Below are 17,381 nucleotides of genomic sequence, written 5' to 3'. Positions count from 1 at the left end.
ATCGCGAGAAAGATGATGGAAATATCCTCGGAAGTATCAGTGACTAGATGAGCATCAACTTTTTAGCTTTGGGATGAAAGACTGAAGACGAGAGCGAGCAATCTGCGGGTAATATTAAGAAGGGTCGTCGATGTTGCCAGCCGCAATAGTCGTAATCAACTGAATCCGCTCCTGCATTTTCAGCAATAACGGTTTCTGCCAAATCGGCCAGAACCATGCCCAGAAGTATATGCAGAGTATAAAAGCTAGTCATCGTCCTACAGCGTCTACCCATTCTCAGAGATATCATTCGAGACCCCCTCAAGTTCTATATCGCCTCGCACGAAAATGCGTTTATCGTTCCTCACCGTCGTTGTTCTTGCTTTGACATCATCGACATTATCTAAAAAGCTGCCCCCGCCCTAAAAAAGTGTGTGGTCATCTCGGAGACCTCTGCACGATAGATATAGATTGCTGCGATAACCTCTGGTGTAGGCCTGATGTGAGTATGAGCGCAGGTCGCTGTGCAACCAAGATCAATCACATGACTCACCCGCATCCTTAGGATGCAGGATACATGATCTGCTCAGGGTAAGCTGAAAGCCCAAGCGGCACATCGCCACAGTGAGTCATACCATTCTACTTCTGCTTTCGCTTTTGGTATCATGGTTGATGGTGCAATATCTAGTTTCGAAGATCATTGGTTTGGATAAGAAATCCGAAAACGGAGCCTCCTACCTCTCGAGCTGGATCTAGTTAGTGCCACACTGTTAGTTCGTAATCACATACACTGCCCAATGCATATTCGGATACCCAGAGGACATTCATTCAGTAAAGAGACAAATGGCTTTTGTGGTGGTACACTAAAGTATGTCGTCTATAAGTATAAACAGGGCTTGAGCTTGAAAGTGATATGCCAGAGTTGCTGATACAGGAGAAAAATCCAACTATAGTACTTAGCTGACGAAAAGATGAAGGTCCGGTTGGCCGAACACAATAGCTGTATGGAAAGAAGGTAGAGTAAAGCAACCGCCAGCGCCTCTTTACCGTCTTACCAAAACAAGGGTGGTCACCAACACAATAATAACGAGAACCAAAAGTGCGATCATGGCATATAAACAACGCTTGGCCCATTTGAGTTCCGAAACTCGCATCTCCGCAAGCAGCCTTTGTCTCTCCTCTTCCGACTTTCCCATCCCCCATTCAGGAGTGGGCCGAAGTGGGGAGAATATTATAGCGATTCCAACTATCCAAAATATTGGAAAGACTGAAGGGAATTGTCAATTTCATATCTTGTGATACATGTTCGAGAGAAACGTACAGAAACCGTAGGAAAACAAATAGCGAGTGAGTATTATGGGCTTGTTGTCTGCATCCGGACTCGGATAAGCAGTACGGACAGGCAGTTTCTCAAACTCCCCTTCGCGCAAGTAGGGCGGAGGGACATGCCGTTCGAGGACTCTCGTTCGGTGTGGTTTGGCTCCGAAGAACTGTGAAAACATGTCATCCTGGAGCTGCATGGATGAATAGTGAGCTTGAGGAGGTGCGAGTGGTTGGGTGCAGGTTGCTTGTGATGAACTGGAAGCGCTAGCACATGTTAAAACAGTATCTGATGGCAAGTTGTGCAGGTGCAGCTCGTTCGGCGGGTTGGAAGGATGAGAGAACGACACAGTATTGCCCGAGTGCCACATTTTGCCGAGAGAAATCAATGAAGCACCTGGTAATGAGCCAAGAGTAAAGTTGTAGTAGGGAGATTCTGAGAGAAATCGATAGGCCTGTAGGTGGGCAGACGAACGAGACCTTAGATTTCACCCTATTCCGATATTCGCGAATAAATAGATTCCTGGTGGTGTGGCATTGGCAAAGCGTCCATGGGCCAAGTTTGTATTAACAAAAAGGTGGAAGACGAAGGTGGTCATGATGACAATAAACTCACGCTGCCGAACCAGTAACCAGATTTGGTGAAGACCCGTTCTGACTCGCACAAAAAAGACAATAACAAGGGCTTCCCATGAGATACCATTTGCCGGCATGCAAAAAAGTCATGTTTCAATCAGATGTGGTTGCAATCATGTTTCAATTAAGACTCCAGCTTTTGTCTTCGGTAGGTATTATGTAAGGCATTACATGAAGGTGGCGCCAATTTGGGGTATACAATTGCATTGCACAGGTGCCGAGACGTAACCGGTTAACCCGGGGAGTGTCCCACACTTCCAGGTGAGCGTTAGCGTCTGGAATCCTTTCGTTCGTTTTTCGACCTACCTACGACACCGAGACTTCAAACTCTCGCTCGTTAACCTTCTCGTTCCTTGCTCTCTCTCAATTAGCCTGTTGAACTGTCACTGTATTATAAAGACACTATTTTGATTGCACCACACAAGAGTTAGAGCACGACAGAATTCGTAGGTCTCCTGCCCACCCAGCGGCTCCACCTGCTTCCCAAGCTCGGACCAGCCCAGACACACAGCTCGTGCCTCCGACTCTTCCTGAGCCAGACGAAGCTGGAACCTAATGCCAACAGGAAAGATATATACATGAAGCAACTTGGAGTTCAAAGTGAACTCTATTTGTAGATTGATCTATAAGCTGAACCCAATATCGTACCAATCTCAACTCTGGACTCCCACAAGGGTAAGACGATGCAAAATGTCCCGCTCGCGAGTGCCCATGTACTGTCGAAAGAAAGTCCGTGAGCACTCTATCGAACTGCGTGTTGACGTCGATAACTTACATCGAGCAAGCTGTCCAGAAGGTATAGAACTTCTTGCTAAAGATATAATGAGAGAAGAACATGGGAATTGGGACTGGTCCTCTATCAGTCGTGTAGCCAATAGATTAGCGCTGACATACTGACCAGTATGACAACAATCAATGTCAAAATCGAAGAATACATAAGCGCCTTCCTGAACGCTATCTTGAGGGATTGATACGTGATTCCTATCCTTCTCTAGCCTGAGTTCCATGATGTTGGAAACTGGCTGTTTGAACGACGACCCTTTTTCGCTGGTGCCCCTTTTCTTGTTCTGTGATTCGGTGTCTGATGCTCTGTTTGGAGTGTCATCGTCCCAAACGTTACTTTCGTTTGCATCTTCTAAGATGGCGATGGCTCGAGTGCCCGAGAAGTCATAGTCAGCAGGGTCTGTAGAAAAAAATAAACATTGGGTGTTGGGAGGGAGTAAAAACGTACTTGAGAGCGACACCCCTACCGTCAGAATCCCAGAGAAAAACAATCCCGCGTACTACATAGCGCTGAGTACGGTTCTGCAAGGTTAGTGACGTTGATTTGACCTGAAATCAGTCAGCATGATGTCAGTGGTATTTGGACAAATCAGACCGTATATCTTCCAGCATCCGATCATCCAAGCCAACATTCCGAAAAATGCGCCGCCTATAGCACCACAGAAAACGCCTGCCTTTGTAAGCTTAGACCACGAAACAGTAAGTCCAATGGGAATGACTGCAGGACTGAGTATACAGCCTCTGTGATCCGGATAGATTCAGCAAGTGCTTCACATCACACACAGTCAAAACCTTACTGGACAAAAAATAGCTTTCCCCACGAACTCGTCAGTGGAGGCCATCGGCGTCGAGAGCGATACAACTCACCCATCCAAGGTCGATGTGAGCAGCATACAGCTGTAGATTTGAGCTTGTGCGGGAAACAAACGATGAGATGAATGACACTTACAATCGTTGCCCAACAGCCCATCCAGACAGCCCAGAAACATATGAAGTAGTGAGATACCCTCACTATCTCGTCTCCAGTGGCATTGGGGCGGAAATACGTCCGGTATATGCTGATGTGAGGGGTCATTTTCAGTAATAATATCCACGCTATGGACTACCCACTCATACGAACTGATCGTGTATGGTCAGGTGTTTGCCTTTAGAAGGATGACGCAGCAACTCACAATAGACTGGATACGCCGATGAGCTCAGCACTAGCAGCTGAAGTCACAGCCATACTGATACCATGTCAGAACATCGCATCTTCCCATCATAGTCTATACGTACAATACTACAAGAAGCACGGTGATCGCGCCGCCCTTTCCCATGAGCACAGCGGCCGCAGCAGGAGCTGCAAGACCTGCGCTAGTCTGACTTGGAGAAAGCGGAGAAGGATAAGTGGGAAAATTCGGCTACAAATATTGGTGAGTTATCATCTGTGGGGTGTGCTATAACAGGACTTGCATTGGTCAGAAGAGCGCGAGCACTCAGACCGAGACAAGATGCAAATGCCCATGGAACAGCAAACCAAGAAATACCACCAAGCATCTGTCAAGCTGTCAGATTGTTTCAAATCTACAAATGCGAAACTGACGTATGCCTTGGTGGTCGACTCTGGATGACTTGCTATCGCCTACCTTGCTCAGTCAGGTGCATCCTACAAAACAAGGCTTACCCTTTGCCAGTAACCTATGCAAAATGTTCCGTTAGAGGAATGTAAACTGGATGAGACATGTTATCAGTCGCTGACCTTGATCACAGAAGACTCCAGTAAAACCAGAAAGGATTGAGACAGCACCGAACACAAGCCCTTGATTCGATTTCATAGTCAAGTAGCTCCCCCCTTCGTTACCTACCACTGGAGTGTCGAGGCTAGCCTGTTCTAAGAGATCGTAGAGTCTGGAGACACTACCAATGGCGGGTGATGTTCCGCTATCAAATATTCCATGATCAACTAGTCCCATGCAGGAGGAAACACTCACTATGCTCGGAATACGAATATGTAGATAATAGTGAACAAGATAATGGTATGACTCCAGTCGCAAATGAATGTCGCGCGCAGACCACCAAAGACGACATAGACAGCAATACCAATAGGGAGAAGAAAGCATGCCGCGATGGTGTTCATGCCGGTCAAGGCGCTAACAGTCGCAGAGCCTCCAACTGTCGTAGCCATGAGTGACACTAACAGTCGAGAACAAATATTGGGACGTACGTAGCAGAGACCCGCAGACTAATAAGATACACAGAAATCCATAAAATGTGAAGAGAATGTGAGCACTTGTCCCAAATCGCGTCTTGACAATCTGAATGCCAGTGAACAAGTGAAAAGATCTTTCGAATTTGTCATTCATACCTCAAGGAATGGTATGGGCACCGTTGGCATTCTGCTTTCTTTACTTGGAGGCAATCATGCCAAAAGCGACCTGAATGGTGCCACCGACACCATACCACCTACACAGGGTCAAAAAGTGAGTCAACAAGGTTGCCGCAAGTCCCAAAAGATATGCACCAAGGACCACTAACGCCTTTTAAGTGAAATTAATACGTATGCCGTGGCCGACGTGAAACAAGTTCTTACCGAATGTATATGCAGCAGTGCTCGATTGCAAAAGGGTAGCGCTCCACGTCCATGCACTTACGCTACACACAAGTTTAGTCCAGCAACGCTTGAGAAACCAAGCAAGTAGCAGCACGCACATGCTACAACACACTAGACCAGGCTTCCAATTATGAGGTAGCGAGACATGTCTCTTAAAATACAAACCATACCTTAACACTCCGAGAAGCACTCTTGTGATATATTAGAAATTAGAACAGCTGGAGCATTGAACGACGTCATACCGTGAATTCTTCTGAAGAAGCGGGGGAAAATTTGAAGAATTTGAGTTGCAGCGTGGTCAAGATGAACATGATGGCTGCGAAGAAGAACCCCACACCTGAAAATAGTCAGCCGAAGAGTTTCAACCTTGTTAGACCTCATACCAACAACAACGCCATAACCAACACTCTGGGCTTCATGAAGGAGTTTGTGAGCGATAGAAGCATTCAAAGCATGACAGACATACCAAGGAGTGGCTTGAACTCGGAATATGATGGCTCGCTAGACATGGTGAGTTACAATAGATAATGGACGGGGAGAGCTACATTTAAAACTTCAATAGCCCAACTAATCAGCGGAGCGTATGCGGTGATATAGGGTCAGTTGTTATCGTATGACATCTTCTTGGGCAGCGGGAGATAAGCATCTAGTACTTGGCAAATTCATGCTAAAATAAAGTGTGAGTGAGCAGGAACTTCAAGTTAGCCAGCCGATAAGTTGAACCTACTGAGCGACATTCCGGAAAGCAAACATATGCCTATCTTCGGATTATCAGGCATGGTGGCTGGCCCACCGAGAAGACGTGATTTACACATGACGATATGCATACGTATTGCTGTTACGTCTAAACTTAATACTGCTGCCATCGTCAAGGTCAATTGGCGAGTGAGGCTCAAGTTTCAGAGCTGATTTTTGGAGCCAAACATTGTCGACAATTAGTTGTGACCGTTCTTGTGATAGATGACTTGATGCGCGGCCCAAGCAAATGTCTTCGAGTGAAACCGATAGTTTCATGGGATTTGGTCAGCTTGCTTTGCAAGGCGAGTTCTACTCAATCAGTGGAGGAAAGCGGTGTTAGCAGTTACTCAAGCTCATATACGGCTCGCCGCTTCCGGCACAGTTGACCACACCGGTTTCAGGGCTGCAACGACATGTATGATCGTGTCTTTCTCCTCCTTTGACACCTTCTCCCAGTTTGCAATCCTCGATAAGGTCCTGTATTGTGACTACAACCAGGCGAAGATGGGTCGCTCACTCCATCACTGTTCGTTTGACGGCCTCGGAGAACCCCAGGGTGACTTATTCCGCGTCATGGTTGGCTAAGATCGCGATGAGAAGTGGGGTAGCACTGGGCCTCTGCTGGTTGTCATTTAGTACATGCATCAGTGCGTGATATGGTCGCCGTGGGAATTACAGGAGCATAATTATGGAAGCCCGGACACTCATGCTCAATTTCTCACCTAGACTTTCTACTTATGGTAGTCGGACCTCGAGCACCATACTTTCGTATTTATTCATGTTGGCTTGTGAAAACCTGAATAATAAATAGTATTATGTACTACATTTGTTGGACTTCTATAAAGTACGAGGCACGAGCACGTGATACGAATTAAGTCTACGGGTGCCGCGAGCAAACCTAACTGACGCCTTCCTTTCTTCTTACCACCATCAGCCGCATTTCAACAGCTCGAAATCACGCCTTACATCTTACTTCTCTAAAATAAAAGACTCGTCGCAAGCCAGAACGAAACCAGCCAATATCGATCATTTCATTCTCTTTGTTTCGCACATATCCGACCTATGGACAGACTTCATTCTGACCCAAGTTTACTCATCTGTCCAGATTTTATGACCGGCGCCTATAGTGCCAGTCGCCTTAGCCTTACCTCGCCTACCACCACCGAAGCTCAAGCGGCAGATCTGCTACGCACCGTTTGGACAACAACCAATGATGCCCTCCGTGCTCAATGGCAACTCCAACTTGCAGAAGACACTCGTCTCGCTCTCGAACAACAACACTTAGCTGAAGAGGAAAGCAAACGTCTTCGGGAGACTCTTCGCATGGACGAAGAAGCCGCTAAAACTGACGAAAGGAAGAAGAACCGGGCCAAACACCTCATCATCCCTCTACGCCCACGGCCTGACTCCACGGACGATGAAATTATGGTATCTGATTTCACTTTACGAAAAATTGACAAAGGTCATTACGTTGAACTTTACTACTGGACGAACGCGGGTGTGGCAGACGCCCACGCAAATTATAGGACTAGAGGATGAGGGAATGGTGCCCACTACTGGAGATGACGGCTCTACGGTCTGGGTTAGCGCTGGTATGACTAAACCTTCCTCGAGGGTCGTCGCTGACTGCAGCCTTTCTACCGTGGAGTTCGCTCAAGTTGTACCTCGCATTATCCGAGCAATGGAAGAATATGACTGGCCTGCCCAACGGGTCACCATGTTAGCCAATTTCTGGGGGTCGATAGTCCTACATCATTACTGGAACTCTCCTGACACCATTGCTCAACGCGCCATCCTCATCTACCAAGAAGAACAACGGAGGGCCTGGCACAATGCCATCCCTCTGGCCAAGGGTGCTTGGGATATCTCCATTCTCGACGAAACTGCGTTGCTTCGCACATTCGATCACATCTTTCGCCAGATGCGTCTGCGCGACCTTCTTGATGCCCGCAGTGTGAGTCTCCCGTTTGTTAACCACACAACATCACCTCTAATGAACTCTTCTATTCTGTTGTATTTTACGATCTTATTTACCCATTTGTCACTCGGCACGATCCACCACCGCCTTGCATTTGCGCTACTGCCTTATCATATGCATCATGTATTGTGCTATCCTTGCCTTTGCGTTACCACATGCATTTGCGTTTACCCTCGCGTCTTCACTGCGCCTTGCGTTTGCCTTCACATGACGCCTCGCGTTTACCTTTGCGTTGCCTTATGGCTTTGCATTGCCTTCTGCCTCTGCGTTGTCTTCTGCCTTTGTGTTGCTCTCTATGTTGCTCTCGGACTTTGGATTGCACAGGACTCTGCTCAGCACTCCGGATCCACCGAGGCGACCAGACGCTTACGCTCTAGGAAGTCAAAACGCTCTCTGTCACCCACTTACAGACCACGATCTGCATCACCCAAATTCCAGAAACACACTTCCACCACCAAAGGCAACAACTCCCGCAGTCAATGTTTGGGTTTTCAGGATGGCGCACCCAGCTCTCGCTCCCCCGCTGTGTGCGCCGTCTGCCTGGGGAGGACCACACACAACTTCATCGAGTGCACAGCAGATCGTCTGTGGGACAACTCTCGCGCCACCCTCACAACACGAGTTGACCACCAGCTTCTCGTGCGCAAATCAAACCAACCTCTGTGTGTCGACTGGCAATGCGGGAAAGGGTGCTCCAGTCGGTCTCACAACAATCAACACTTATGTTCTGGGTGCCTTGGCACCTCACACGGAGCTCAACAGTGTTCTCGAGCACAGACAACTTCACCCACTCACACCTTACCGGTTTGACGTTTGGGAACGCGCCTTATGTAGTCACAATCTGTCTTCCAGATACCCTACTTTATGTGAGTCTTTACGTACCGGTTTTAATCTCAACATTCCCCCTCGGCTCAGAACTCAGAACCCACCAAATAGTGCCTCACTTGTTACCTTCGGACACGCGTTTGACAAAATTTTGGAACAAGAACTTAGCACAGGACACTACATTGGTCCTTTCTCGGCAGTTGAACTACGTAATTGTATCGGTCATTTTCAGTCTTCGCCTCTGTCCATTATCCCAAAATCAGGGAAACCTGGGAAGTTTTGCGTCATCCAGAATTTCTCTCTCCCTTTGTCGCCTTCTGTCTTATACCCTAGCTGTTCCATCAATGCGTCTACGTGCTCAGATGACTTCCCTTGCACTTGGGGAACATTTGACACTGTTTGTGCGGTCATACGCTCCTTGCCACCTGGATCTCAAGGGGCCACTCATGACATCGCTGAAGCCTATCGCACTGTACCTCTCCACTCGTCTCAATGGCCAGCCACCGTGGTTTTATTGCTGAATGGCTCACTCTGCGTGAACACTTGCATATCCTTCGGTATGGGACCCTCGGCGGGGGTCTATGGACATGTTGCTGATGCTGGACTTGATTTGTTGCGCGCAGCCGGAATCGGGCCCATTCTCAAATGGGTCGACGACCACTTGTTCTTTCACATCAGACGACGCCATCTTGAGCGTTACAACAATGAACGTCGAAAGCTACATGGCATCGTCACGCAGAGAGGGAGGCAGCGTAGCGGAGGGCGGATCTGGTATAAAGGGAGCAGTTTTGAAGATGACTCATACAACGAGCATGGGGAGGACTACACCTTCCTCGTGCACGATCTCTCTCACTCCTCACCGCGGTCATCTGTTGATCGTGATTTCGCTTACGCCTTTCAGGACATCGACAGTGAATCCGAGGAGCTGGGTACCCCATGGGAGCCCAGCAAAGACGTTGCCTTCGCCTTCATTGTGCTATACCTCGGTTTCTTGTGGAGCATCGTGGACCTCACAGTCCAAATTCCCACCAGCAAGAAAGCTAAATACCAAGATGCAATTTCGACCTGGCACTCGAAAAAAACACATGTTTTGGAGGAAGTCCAGCAGCTATACAGTAAGCTACTCCATGCGAGTCTGGTCATACCAGCAGGATGCGCTTACCTCACCTCACTGGAGACCATGTTGGGTGTCTGCTCCAATCGTCCTTTTGTGCCCCACCACGACGTTAAACACTTGCGCGACGACCTCGACTGGTGGTACACCACCCTCGGCTCTCTTTTCCTTGGACGTTCGATCTGCCGGCCATCCCACTTCCACCATCTCGACGCCTTCTCCGACACCAGCACGTCCTTCGGCATCGCAATTGTTATCCATGGGTATTGGCGGGCTTGGACACTCTGCCCTGGGTGGCGGACATGCGGCGGCCAACGCGACATCGGGTGGGCAGAGTGTATCGGGTTCGAACTCCTCATTATTGCCATCCTCGACTCACTCACAGACGACGACGAACAACATTTCTGTCTGTTCTGTGACAACCAAGGGGTCATCAGTGCCTGGCAGAACAGCAGATGTCGAAACTGGGAGACCAACAACTCCTTTTGCAGGATCCATGAACGGCTCAGCGAGCTCAACAGGCACATCTCTTTTCATCTGCGGTATGTTGAGAGCAGTGCAAATCCTGCTGATGGTCCCTCCCAGGGCGTGTTCCCATCCACCAGGCTTGTTCTCCCCCCCCTCACCATACCCGCAGCCATTCGTCCCTTCATTGTTGATGCCATCAAGTCCACATGCCCTTCCACATGAACACCAGAGTGCCCACACCCTCGTCATTGCGCCGTGGCTGACGAGGGCTCGGACCGAGCATAGGGATGCAAACCCACCCAACATTACAGGAGGGATCAGACATGCGCGCTCCAGATTCGAAAACCATTCACCGCTTGTCGCCGCTCACACTGCTGGCACTCCCCACGCTTATCCATCTGCTCTCACTCCACGTCACTCTACCTTACGTCCTCACTGTCTCGCTCGTGACTGGCTCCGACTTTGGACGCCTCTAACCTCTCGACCTTGTGACGGGCACAATGGGTCAATCGTGCCCATCTCGGACAGCGACATTGATCATATCTTCACAGTGCTCAGCCATTCGCACGCTGTTAGCACCTGCGAATGCTACGGCTCAGGCCTATTAGTTTTTCACGTGTTTTGCGACTCACGGAACATCCCAGAACTGCAGCGCTGCCCTGCATCTTCCATAGTGTTATTAGCATTTGTCGCCAGTTGTGCCGGTTTATACTCAGGACGTACACTGGAGAATTATTTCTTCGGAATACGTGCCTGGCACTTGTTGCATGGACTACCCTGGCTCGTCGACCAGGCTCAAATTTCACTTGCGCTTGAAGGCGCTAAACGTCTCGCACCACCTAAGTCCACACGTCCCAAACGCTCTGCTTTCACAGTCAACCTGCTCATCCAGCTGCGGTCTGTCCTTGACCTCTCACAGCCCCTGCATGCTGCCGTGTATGCCTGCCTCACGACCTCGTTTTGGTCCCTCGCACGCAGCGGCGAATTCACTGTCGAGTCCCTATCAGCATCCAACCCGCTTCATCATGTGAGGGTTTGCGACATGCGCAAGGAAACCGACCACAACGGACTACATGTCACCGTTTTTCACCTGCCGCAAACTAAGACCGTGCAACACGGCGCTGATGTTTATTGGGCGACACAATCCAGAGACGCCGACCCCCACGCTGCCTTATTAAACCACTTTAGCGTCAATACACCAGACCCACACTCAGCGCTCTTCACTTGGCATCACCCGAAAGGTGCGCGGGTACTGACAAAGTCTGCATTTATGAAGTGTTTGCAAGACAGCGGACGAACACTGGGGCGCACTGATCTGAAGGGTCACGGCATCAGGATCGGAGGTACCTTGGAATATCTCCTGCACGGAGTACCTCTCCAAAGTGTCAAAACGATGGGATGTTGGGGAAGCGACGTGTTCATGCTGTACCTGCGGAAACACGCTGTCGTACTTGCACCTTACCTTCAGGATCAACCGATCCTGGAACCCTTCATGCGCTACCCTGATGACAGGTGAGATCTCGCAACTCTCCTTATTTCGGGGGACCAAGCTCATGCTCGATGCGGCAGATTTTGCTCCTTGATTAGTGGGAATCTCAGCTTAAGCTTGGTCTGAGGTGGGAATTCAAAAATGTGTTTCAGTCTAAGGCCCCAAAGGCTTTACCCAAACTAGATACCCTTACTGCCCATAGCCGCGATACTCTTACCTACATTACCTAGCGTTGTAACCAGATTATGTGATTGCTTATGAATCAGAAACCTTCGAGTTCGTTTGAGAGTTCAAACCATAGATTGAACAAATGTATGACAAAAATTTGCTGTCCCTACTGTTACACCAAGCTTACTACGTAGAGCACGAGTGTCCAGGCTGTTGATTGACTGGTGTGAGGCAATGAAATACAAGAAATCAAATCAAAAAAATATAAATGAATGCAAGTCACCATTCATCTACTACATTTGTGTCATTGTCAGACTCATTGGAGAACTCCCATATGACCAAACCATCATGATCCAGTCCAACAACATCTTCATCAATGCTTGCTGTAGTTTCAGGTTCATCATCGAGTGCAAGATTATCTAACTGACACAAGTGGTTGTCACCTGCATAGATGTCAGCTCCCTGTGTTCAACACAACTATGAGTGGATAATGTACCAAGTCCGAGTCCGCCTCCCACCCCACCTATATAATAGGTACCATTGCCTTCCTCATGATAAGGTAAGTCTTGTTGGTTTTGTAAGAGCAGAAGATCTTCTTCAACATCTTCAATCACAGATGGTATCTCCTCATTGATCTGCAGCATGTCGAGTAAGTGTAGATACACGTCCCAGGTAGAGTGCCCCATGACTAATGGGTGCCCGAGTTCCTCATAGCAGTGCTGTATGACCTCTCCAAATGTTTGTGGAACAAGGTCGAAGACGATGTGAGAAGGATTGATATAGAGATTGCACATGTGATATAATGCCTCATGTTCCACTGTGATCTGTGATAAAAAGGTAAGAACAAACAAAACAAGTACACAGGGTGTTCATCAGAAAACTACTGGGTGCCTGTACAAGCTTGTATAAGCTTGTACAGACTCACAGAACCCACTGCTAAGTCCCCCCTTTGTAGGTTTGTACAATAGGCCTACAAACTGTACAGTTATTTACAATATGGACAAATAAGCAAGGATGTACAATTTAAACATGTTGCACACACTGTGCAGAAAGCACATTTTGTGTGAATGGTATGAATAGTATGAATGGTATTAGTTGTACTGTGGGAACATGCTATACAGGCAAGCACACAAAAACCATGCAAATGACATCACAATTGTCAAACTAAACTAAACATCAAGCATTGAACAGCACATTAAAGTATGATATTGATGTCCCCCGCGTCACTGCCTGCATCACTCCCATCTGAATGCCAATCAGATTCACCCATACCAATCTTCGCCCATTGTGCTGACATTTCTTCAAGCTCTTCATGATGTTTCAGAATGTCAAGCAACTTGTCAACAGATTTCTGCCACTTGACGAAGTCAGCCCTGCATCTATCAGCAGAGAGTTCAGGAACCTTGTCGGTGCCAGTTTTGCTGAACCCAGAAATAACACCCTTCAATTGTCCAGTGGAAGTCATCTGTGTTCTTCAGTGCTTTCTTGCTGTTGCTGTAGAAAAACTCGATGATACAAAATTCTTAAATTTGCCCTGCAAGAGAAAACAGTGAGTACTCAAATCCTGGTGTGAAACAACATTGCAATTGTGACCAAGTTATTTCAGGCATGACATTTTTCTTATTTTGCATCCAGCAATGCTGCAATGTACCCTTTAGCACAGGATTGTGCCATTGGTGGAGCATAGTATGTGCATTGGCAATGCCGAAAATTTCCGACCCAGGGTTGCTCTGAATCACCATTGGCATATCTAATACATATCAGTGAAGAGCCAAAGTATAAAAAGAATATGTATGTCCAAGCATATCAAGGGTATCAAGATAATAGCTGAGGATCAGCTGTAGGTTCTGGTTTGAGTGCCAGACCCTCATCCACATAATCCTACCAGAGAATGGCTCAGTGCCAGTATGGAGGCCAAGAGCATACCTAAGCCATTTGTCATGTTGATCAACTGAGAAGATATCATTAACTCCAGCAGCCCAAAATTGCCTCCTCCGAAGGCAATTGGCCTTGTGCTGGAGGACAAGGTCTGGCTTGTATATATCAAATTAAGATGTTATCACGCTCCTGTAATACAAAGAAATACCATAGTTAGTGATTAACATATGAGATTGATGAAAATACTGTGACATTACCTGGCTATGCTCATGTTTCATTCATGAAATAATAAGCTTACCATTTCATGCACTCCAGCATTCAGATATGTCAGACGCAGATCAACCATAGCCTCATGGATGGTCTCAACAGTATGAAGTTGCTGGTGTGTTCATTGAAGACCCATGCCCTCGCGAATCTTGAGAAATTTGGTAAGTCTAAGTGCAGTGTCAGAATGTAAATATATTAAAGGGACAGTGAGAGACAACACTAACCCGAGACCATAACATGATGTGTTACAAGAACATCTCGACGCTTGGGCCCCTACTATTTTTCTTCTTACCCTCCTTGCCTCTGCCCTTGCATCACACCCTTACCCCAACCTTGCTCTCATTATCCTCATTATCCTCGCATTCCCTTTCACTCTCTACCTGTCGCTCCAGCAGAGCCAGTACATCTGGCCAGACCCTTTCTCTGACAAAGCATACCCATGCTCCATTCCACCCCCTAACTAATCCTGTGGATAGTCCCCTTGCCTTTACCGTCCGTCCGGTAACCTATGATATGATGCACGTCGCATCCCCTTTACCCTGTTCCCTTTCTTGATCCATGACTCACTGTGCAGTCGCACATGTGTACTTATATTTAGTTCCGCAGTTGCACAATCATGCCCCTGCGCGTTTCACTTCCTGTTTCTATCTCTGACTCATTTCCCATTTGCATGTTCCGGTTTACCTATGACTCACCTTGAACATGCCTTCCTTTTCTAGTATCACCCTTTGACCAGCTCCCTTTCCGGTAGTATGAGTTATCATCCACTAATACGCATCCTCTCCTCTATATAAACTCGCTACCATGTATCTTATTCCTTAACTTGAATCTACTTGGTTCTTGACCTCTTACTCCTAACAAGAGTGATTCATTCAGCTTAGCCAGCTGTCTATATTCTACTTTCTTATCTGCTCCTCGCAGATAAGTCTTTAGTCTCGATCTTTACTCATCGACTTTGTCGACGAGCAAAGCCCCTGTTAACTAGTTGGACTTCTGTCCTTCTATTAATGCAGATCTTACAATTAACCTTCAGGTGTCATAAGCCTTGGCAGATACACTTATTGTCGAGCCCCGCTTGACATAAGCTACCCGATTTGGACATAGGCGTCAAATCTTACTTGCCAAAGCCTTGCCAAGTAAGACCCCTAACCTTGGGCTAGCCCAAGGACGTCCTCGACTGTTGATGACACACGCTCTGTTTGAGCATCGCCAACAGATACTATCCAAGTTGTAACATGATGTATCAAAGTGTCTCTGCAGTTCTGTAACAATCTACTTATCCATCTGACATGCCTTCCAAAGGCGAAGGATATGCGGTTGGATTATATCCAAAGGTGCTAATTGGATGTGAGTTTTAGCAGTATTAGTCTAGAACAAAATAATAGGACATACACGTAGGTTTCCATTGATTTGGCATTGTAGTACTAGAGGCACTGGAGATGCGAGATGCTAGTAGTGACGAGCCTGAGGGCCTGGGTATTTAAGTTCAACCCTGAGTTGGATACACCCTAGTCTAAGAGTAAACCCAAAATCCATAAATGAGCCTTTAAAATATGAGAGTATTAGCTAGGGTCACACCTTTTTAGTTGTTACACCTAGGTGTCCGAGTTGGATTGAGTCACCTTACATTAGATCTCTCTCCACCCAAATTCCAAGTCAGATTGAGTTGCCTTACATTAGATAACTCCTCATATGATCCGGCAGTCAGTACAGTATAGGACCGGTCCTTTACCCACCACATTTTGAAATGCATCCCACTTTACAGTGATTTTGTTTTTCGAAAATCGTAGTAGACAGTAATACTCCGATGTACATGTAAATACTATGAATCAACTTTTAGAGCTATCAGAAACAATGCTGGTGTGTTGCAGCAAAATCATTGAAAACAGTGTTATCTTGGACTTTACCAGCCCTTTACCCACCTTGTTTTAGAAATTTTTGATGTCACATCACACACGCCATAAATTTGTAATTCAAAAAGGCAATGATAAGATCACAGGATGCGACGTTGATGTGAGATTAAAAACACACGCTGGTGAAATCAACCATCTTCTTCTCCATCATCGTCTTCTTGCTCGCTGTCATAAACCCAGCACGACCACGGGCACTATCAAGACCTCGAGCATAGTAGGTGCCCAGCCTATTTGAATGCTTCTCTATGAAACGATCTGTCCAATTTTTGCCAACACCTGTCTCAGGAAATTTGCCACCAAGTCAAGCGCGGAGAATTTCGTCAACGTGCTTCTTGAGTCGTTTGTGGCTGAGTGGGAATCCTCAATGTGCCGTCTCGACAGAATACTCTATTACTCTCTCCGTCTCCTCCAGGGTGAGCCAACCTTTCTCTGCATTGAAGTCACTGAGCCTCCTACCACCTTTTGCCAGATTTGCAAGTGTGCTATCATTGAGTTTTATGACTCTTCCTGTCTCAGCAAGATATGCCTTCTCGACTTCACGGCAAACTGTCTTTCGTCCTTTTTTGTCCTCTGTGGATTCCTTTGCAAGCTCAGCCTGGTAAATGGCCACTGCCCGAGCCATGATCATGTCATTTTCTTCTCGTAGAACCTGCCTTTTTTTTGTATGAGATTTTGCTCGTCCTACCATGGTTTTTTAGCGATGCAATATATTGCTTTACCAGTTTAGAGTTGGGAAGCCGAACAGTGTGACAGCTATCTGTGACAAACTCGCTAAGATAAGACCTTCAAAAACTACCTGTGTTCAATCTATCCACTCTGCAGAAGGAACAAACAAGACTTGCACAAATCTGTTGCAGGTGGAAATGATGTTTGAAGTATATACTTTGTATCCTACCAGCCACTTTTTCTTGAAAAAATCATTGATTTACCATTGCTCTGAATAGAATTCACCAAGGAAGAAAAAAACAACTAATTTGTGTCATGCACAACATCGCAAACATCAAGTATCCATCATATACTATAACAATGTCCGTTGAGGCCTCATCTTCAATTACTTTCTATATGTTGATACGAAAAAATGAAGAAATTAAAAGTTTTACCTAAGGTGGGTAAAGGAGTGGGGGTGGGTAAAGGACCGGTCCTATACTGTAAATGCTGGCCAAAGGAAGTGTAAGTTGCATCAATCTCTGTATGGTAGGACTTGAACTAACAATACTGCAATAGTGAGCATCAAT

At 46.9% G+C, this 17,381-nt stretch overlaps 3 protein-coding genes across 3 annotated transcripts; all 3 read right to left on the bottom strand.

The window, feature by feature from the left end:
• Positions 1 to 550: 550 nt before the first annotated feature.
• Positions 551 to 2,039, bottom strand: EDB93DRAFT_1188308 (uncharacterized protein). The gene is made up of 4 exons (XM_041450854.1): positions 1,916 to 2,039; positions 1,301 to 1,822; positions 722 to 1,246; positions 551 to 665 (listed from the first exon to the last, which is right to left on the bottom strand). Exons 2-3 carry the CDS (start codon positions 1,668 to 1,670, stop codon positions 1,023 to 1,025), a joined length of 594 nt encoding a protein of 197 aa, XP_041300706.1. The 5' UTR covers positions 1,671 to 1,822; positions 1,916 to 2,039; the 3' UTR covers positions 551 to 665; positions 722 to 1,022.
• Positions 2,040 to 2,183: 144 nt separating this feature from the next.
• Positions 2,184 to 6,082, bottom strand: EDB93DRAFT_1188298 (Na+/solute symporter). Its single transcript, XM_041450853.1, has 22 exons — positions 6,036 to 6,082; positions 5,775 to 5,975; positions 5,692 to 5,721; positions 5,551 to 5,645; positions 5,407 to 5,429; positions 5,278 to 5,349; positions 5,107 to 5,160; positions 4,922 to 5,040; positions 4,689 to 4,869; positions 4,457 to 4,638; positions 4,301 to 4,332; positions 4,162 to 4,254; positions 3,994 to 4,118; positions 3,891 to 3,944; positions 3,668 to 3,776; positions 3,579 to 3,615; positions 3,314 to 3,457; positions 3,220 to 3,267; positions 2,910 to 3,118; positions 2,830 to 2,878; positions 2,711 to 2,783; positions 2,184 to 2,651 (listed from the first exon to the last, which is right to left on the bottom strand). The coding sequence occupies exons 2-22, from the start codon at positions 5,815 to 5,817 to the stop codon at positions 2,543 to 2,545; spliced, it is 1,881 nt and encodes a 626-aa protein (XP_041300705.1). The 5' UTR covers positions 5,818 to 5,975; positions 6,036 to 6,082; the 3' UTR covers positions 2,184 to 2,542.
• Positions 6,083 to 12,367: 6,285 nt separating this feature from the next.
• Positions 12,368 to 13,553, bottom strand: EDB93DRAFT_1257645 (uncharacterized protein; the record flags this gene model as incomplete). Its single annotated transcript, XM_041454106.1, has 3 exons — positions 12,368 to 12,531; positions 12,585 to 12,905; positions 13,361 to 13,553. The coding sequence occupies 3 exons, from the start codon at positions 13,551 to 13,553 to the stop codon at positions 12,368 to 12,370; spliced, it is 678 nt and encodes a 225-aa protein (XP_041300704.1).
• Between the last annotated feature and the right edge of the window lie 3,828 nt (positions 13,554 to 17,381).

The sequence above is a fragment of the Suillus bovinus genome (genome assembly GCF_016758785.1).
Source record: "Suillus bovinus strain UH-Sbo-P2 chromosome Unknown EDB93scaffold_200, whole genome shotgun sequence".
Classification (NCBI taxonomy): Eukaryota; Fungi; Basidiomycota; class Agaricomycetes; order Boletales; family Suillaceae; genus Suillus; species Suillus bovinus.
The sequence above is the reverse complement of the archived record's forward strand: the minus strand, read 5'-3'. Positions and strand labels throughout refer to the sequence as shown.

Bases quoted from the DNA above. Each gene is read 5' to 3' on its own strand.
- EDB93DRAFT_1188298 (XM_041450853.1), bottom strand. From the start codon at position 5,817: ATGTCTAGCGAGCCATCATATTCCGAGTTCAAGCCACTCCTTG. The intron at 2,784-2,829 runs GTATGTCAGCGC...ATAGAGGACCAG, and splicing joins GATTGTTGTCATACTGGTCA to TCCCAATTCCCATGTTCTTC. The intron at 2,652-2,710 runs GTAAGTTATCGA...TTCTTTCGACAG, and splicing joins TTCTGGACAGCTTGCTCGAT to TACATGGGCACTCGCGAGCG.
- EDB93DRAFT_1188308 (XM_041450854.1), bottom strand. From the start codon at position 1,670: ATGTGGCACTCGGGCAATACTGTGTCGTTCTCTCATCCTTCCAACCCG. The intron at 1,247-1,300 runs GTACGTTTCTCT...AATTCCCTTCAG, and splicing joins TTTGTTTTCCTACGGTTTCT to TCTTTCCAATATTTTGGATA.